This window comes from Myotis lucifugus, unplaced genomic scaffold (genome assembly GCF_000147115.1).
Source record: "Myotis lucifugus unplaced genomic scaffold, Myoluc2.0 scaffold_178, whole genome shotgun sequence".
In the NCBI taxonomy this organism is placed as follows: Eukaryota; Metazoa; Chordata; class Mammalia; order Chiroptera; family Vespertilionidae; genus Myotis; species Myotis lucifugus.
The window spans coordinates 999869-1004702 of record NW_005871226.1 but is presented as its reverse complement, the minus strand read 5'-3'; the positions used below and the strand labels follow the sequence as shown (position 1 = coordinate 1004702).

Sequence of the window (4834 nt, the reverse complement as noted above, 5' to 3'; positions counted from 1 at the left end):
GACCTCCCTGAGTTCTGCACGGGCGCCTCCCCCCACTGCCCCCCAGACACTTACCTCCTGGACGGCTCGCCCTGCGCCAGCGCCGGGGCTACTGCCGGGACGGCGCGTGCCCCACGCTCGAGCAGCAGTGCCAGCAGCTCTGGGGACCTGGTGAGAAGACGCGCGCGGCCTTGCACCCCGTGCCTACCTTGGGTCTGGGGAGTTTTCTCCTCTAGGAAAGATGAGGGGCAGGGGGGTGGGGGGTGGGGGGTGGGAGGGGGAGAACGGAGGGCGGGGGGCAGCCTAGTCCCCCAGCCCCCGCCCTGCTTCTCCCAGGCTCCCGCCCAGCACCGGAGGCCTGTTTCCACGTGGTGAACTCGGCAGGAAACGCCCATGGCAACTGCGGGAGGGATGACGAGGGCGGCTACGTGCCTTGTACGCAGAGGTGAGGAGAGGAGCGGAGGGACCGGAAGCTGGGGAGTGGGTTGGAGACAAGGGGGACCCCCCCTATGCTGCTTGACACTCCAATTGGTCCCCAGGGATGCGCAGTGCGGGAAGCTGCAGTGCCAGGGCGGGGAGCAGAGCCCACTGGCACCACACACGATGCCGGTGGACTCTACCCTCCGCCTGGACGGCCGGGAGGTGACTTGCAGGGGGGCCTTCCTGCTACCGGGTGCCCAGCTGGACCTGCCTGACTTGGGCCTGGTGGAGCCAGGCACCCAGTGTGGGCCTACAATGGTGAGCCCTGCCCACCGATCCCTCCCTGCCACTCGAGTCCCTAGGCCAAAGCATCACTCCCCTACGGTGCTTAGTGCACTCCACTGCCCATAGGTGTGCCAGGACAGGCGCTGCCAGAACACTACCTTCCAGGAGTTGGAGCTCTGTCTGACCGCCTGCCATGGCCATGGGGTGAGTGGTCTTGAGTGTGTGTGTGTGTAGGGGGCGGGGGGGTGACTGACCTTGAGGTCCCTGACCCCATGGGACCCTCCTTTTCTCTTCCTCTGCAGGTTTGCAACAGCAACCATAACTGCCACTGTGATCCCGGCTGGGCTCCGCCCTCCTGCGACAAGCCAGGGGCGGGTGGCAGCCTGGACAGCGGCCCTGTGCAGCCGGAAAGTGCGCACATGGGGGGCGAGTGGGGACGGGCCCTGGGGTGCACCTACATAGGACTCAGCCTCACCTTGTCCTTTGCAGACCACGACGCCTTCCTGCTGGCAGTGATCTGTAGCTTCCTACTGCCTCTGCTTCCTGGGGCCGGCTTGGCCTGGTGCTGCTACCGGCAGCGCGGATCCCAGCTTCAGCACGGCCTGTGCAGCCCAAGGAGGGCCAGTGGGTAGGCTCTGAGGTCCCTGCTCCCTGAGCCCACTCCTGTGGTTCCTGCTCCTCAGAGTTCTGCTGGGCCTGGGACAGCTTGGGTGGTATCCTTAGGCCTTGTCCCCAGAGGCAGAGAGGCAGCTGAGGGAGTGGAAAGAGGCCTTCAGCAGGAGGCACCAGGGGCCAAGGGTGGGGGCCCCTTCCCCGTTGCTGTGGTTCAGTCTCTTCTTGTCCATTCTCCTGTTTCTCCCACCAGGGGACTGCCTCATCTTTGACTTTGCCCTGTTTTCCACCAGCTCATAATGCAGTTCCTGCTCCACTGTGCCCCTCAAGGCCTCCCCAGCCTCTTTCTCATGAGCTTTCGGCCCTGTCATTTCCTCTGCCTAAATCTCTGCTGCTACCTCCCTCAGGTTCCTAAATGCTGGGTTGGCACATCTTTCCACTCCAGACCACCGGTCAGCTGTAGCACCAGTTGCCCTTGTGCCAAGGCCCCGAGAGGAACCCAGCTCTCATAACCTGCGAGGAGGGTTCTATAATACCAAGCATGGTTGACCTAGGGCTGCCCCTTCACTGGGTACTGGGCAAGGCAGGCACCTCATAGCCACATCTGACACAGCCTGGCCTTGGGTGGGCCTAGGACAAGCTGAGGGAAAGGGCAGGGTTTGGGCGGAGATAGGGACAGAGGCTGTCCCTGACAGCGGTGGGCACCAGGCAGGTCCCAGGTGTCAGGTGAGGGGCCTTGCCACAATGAGCAGTGATTGCAGTGCTGTGGGCGGTGGTGCAAGGTGCTCAGAGCTTGGTGTATCAGCATGGGGGAGCCTCTTAGAGGGGAGCAACTGCATGTCATCGCCAGGGCAGAGTCTGGAGGGCAGTGGAGACTGTTTTGAAGAGACATGGAAGTGGCAGGCCCTGGGAGATGGAGCATGAGCAGCTAAGAATGGCTTGGAGTCATCAAGGACAGTAGGGCCACCCAATGGGAAGGAGTGGAGAACAGCTGCCACTAGAGAGAGTGACCTAGAGCAGGAGGCTCAGTCAACACAGAAGGCAGGGGGAGGTGTCCTGCTCAGCAGCACTGTTCCAACCTCTTATCTCACTGGTCAGGCCCAAAGATGGCCCATGCAGGGATCACCCCCTGGGCAGTGTTCAGCGCCTGGAGTTGGGCCCGATGACCACTGGAGAGCCCCAACCCCTCAGTGAGTGAGGTGCAGGGGGAGATGGGGAAGGAAGTGAAGGGATGGACTCTTGGGCCCCCTCCTGTACACTTACCACCCAGCCACCTTGAGTCCCCAGTGCCCTACCCACCCAGGGACCACTGCCAACTGTGGTCACAGCACTCATTCTCTACCCATTGCTCCCAGACATTGAGATCCCTGCCAGAGCCCAACAGCCACCTTGAGAAACCTGTGCCCTGTGGCCCTACCTGCACCCAAGGTAGGTGGGGACCCTGATGTGGTCCACCTCCCACTGCCCCTCAGCTCACTGCTCTGGGGTTTCTGAGCTTGGGTTCTGAAGCTGTTGTCATGGAGGCCAGATGCTAGAAGCCTCTGGAGTCGGGGAGGGAGAAGTCGTGGCTCTTCCTGGGTCATCTGTCCTCACTGAGGGAGGACAGGGGGTTCCCGCCACATGACCCCCAGCCTGAGGTCCCAGTTCTCAGGGAATGACCCCTCCCCCACTTTATTTTCAGCAGGTCAAGTCCAGAAGCCAAGATCCAGTCTCTGGTGAGAGGGGGATCTGAGATGAGGACACTTAAAAACAGGTGGCTACTGACACTTGGACCGCCAGGGGCAGAGTCAGCAAATCAGCTGACCGGGACCTTCAGGCAGCTTGCGAGTTTCTTCCCCGAGTTACCTCCGCCCTACCCGCTCCAGGACCCCAGAGCCTCATCAGAGTTTGCCCAGTGCTCTCTGTTCTTTAGGGCTGGATCATGCCAGCCCAAGAATGCCTCTGTTATGTAAAACTTCCCAGGTCTGAGAGACCAAAGAAAGAGGCGACAACTCCATCATTACCAGAGTTTATTAAGGGAACATACACAAGGTACATCTTGGGCAGCGGCAAGACCAAGTGGATATCCACCACACCATGCGGCAGCCGCTGAAGGGTTGTATGAGATGGGCAGGATGGATAGGGGTGCTGGGCGTAACCCACCCAAGTAAGGGGGAAAGGCCTTACACGCTTGCCCAGGGGAGGGGGAGGGCCTGTTCCAGGAACCAGCATGCCTGGGACATGGAGAGGGGTGATCAGTCTCTGAGGGGATTTATGGGAAGCAATCTCTGTTCTGACCCAGAGGATCTGGCAGTGGTCAGGAAGCGCTCATGTCACGGAACAGTCTCTCCTTCACACCATCAGTCCAGGGAACGAAGCTCACATAGTCACTGACTTCCTGTCACGGGGGGGGGGGAGGTTAGGTCACATGGGAGAGGCCTCTAACTGGGGATGTGTGCTACCTGCAGCTCTGCAGAGGGCAGTGTCTGCTGGGCCAGAGCCTGGACTCGGGGCCCCTACATTTCAGACTGAGTCCACTTCCCTGGAGCCTGGCCCCTGCAAAGCAAACAAAATCCATGTGACCTTCCTTCCTCCCTTTTCCTGCCCTGTCTTGTCCCCTAGATGGTTCCTCAGCCCCATCCCAGTCCTAGTCCTGCACCTGAGGTTTTGGAGGAGTGTGGGGTATACTGCAGCCCCCTCACTTTGGACATTATTGAACCTCTCCTCCATTCCCTGGGCGGGGATTGAGGGAGCCATGTTAGAAAGGGCACCAAAGGGACCCTGTGAGTCTTTTCTGCCTGTAAATTCAGCCCCGTGGGGCTCCCTGAGGGGTGATGGCTGGTGGGTGAAGCCTCAGACGGTAGCCACGGCCCCAGATGGACCTGGGTGTAAGATGGTGTTGCCTTGCTTGAATGATCTCTTTGCCCCACCTCACCTGCCTCCCTTGGACAGTCTCAGAAGCCACTTAGTCTCTTCCCTTGCTGCCAGGGTTCTTGTCCCAGCATCAAGAAGGGTTCAGGGATCTGGAGAAGGCTGTGCGTAGATTAAAGAGTCCAGAGACGAAGTATAATTTTGAAAGGCATTTGGGAGTCAGAGGAGCTTAGCTAAAGGAGCTAAGATCCAAGATCTAAATTCTCAGTTCTTAAGTCTAAGGTCTAAAATCTCAGGTCTCCTCGTCCCAGGACCCCATGGTGGGGAAAAAAGTCTCCTCTCAATGGGAAGAGTGCAGAGTCATATTTCAGGGCGTGTGAAGAGCTGGGGAATGGTGGCAAGTGTCCGATCCTCCCATCGGCAGCACAGGAGAGGCAGCCCCCAGCTCAGGCTTGCTTTCACTCCGCCAGCCCAAGAGGCTGAATGAGACTGTTTTCTAAAGTCCTGTGTTCTTTGTACCTGTGAGATTTTGATTTATAGAGATGACTGCGTGAGGACCTGGAGAGATGAATGCCATTGAAAGGAGTTTTTTTTATCACTTACAGTCCCCAAGAAATGGGGGCATGCAGGGCTGCGTGGGGAAGCACCAGGCTTGTAAGGAAAGACGAGAGCTACCACAGACTGGAGG

The 4834-nt window shown here is 59.2% G+C and overlaps 1 protein-coding gene across 1 annotated transcript in view; it reads left to right on the top strand.

The window, feature by feature from the left end:
* ADAM33 (ADAM metallopeptidase domain 33) overlaps positions 1-4828 on the top strand; it is a 15175-nt gene extending 10347 nt beyond the window's left edge. Inside the window, 10 exon segments of the mRNA XM_023760306.1 lie at positions 7-82; positions 85-150; positions 316-424; positions 519-717; positions 811-888; positions 987-1095; positions 1174-1312; positions 2395-2486; positions 2652-2724; positions 2978-4828. Of these exon segments, the coding sequence (XP_023616074.1) occupies positions 7-82; positions 85-150; positions 316-424; positions 519-717; positions 811-888; positions 987-1095; positions 1174-1312; positions 2395-2486; positions 2652-2689 (906 nt within the window). The 3' untranslated portion in view covers positions 2690-2724; positions 2978-4828.
* The last annotated feature ends 6 nt before the right edge of the window (positions 4829-4834 follow it).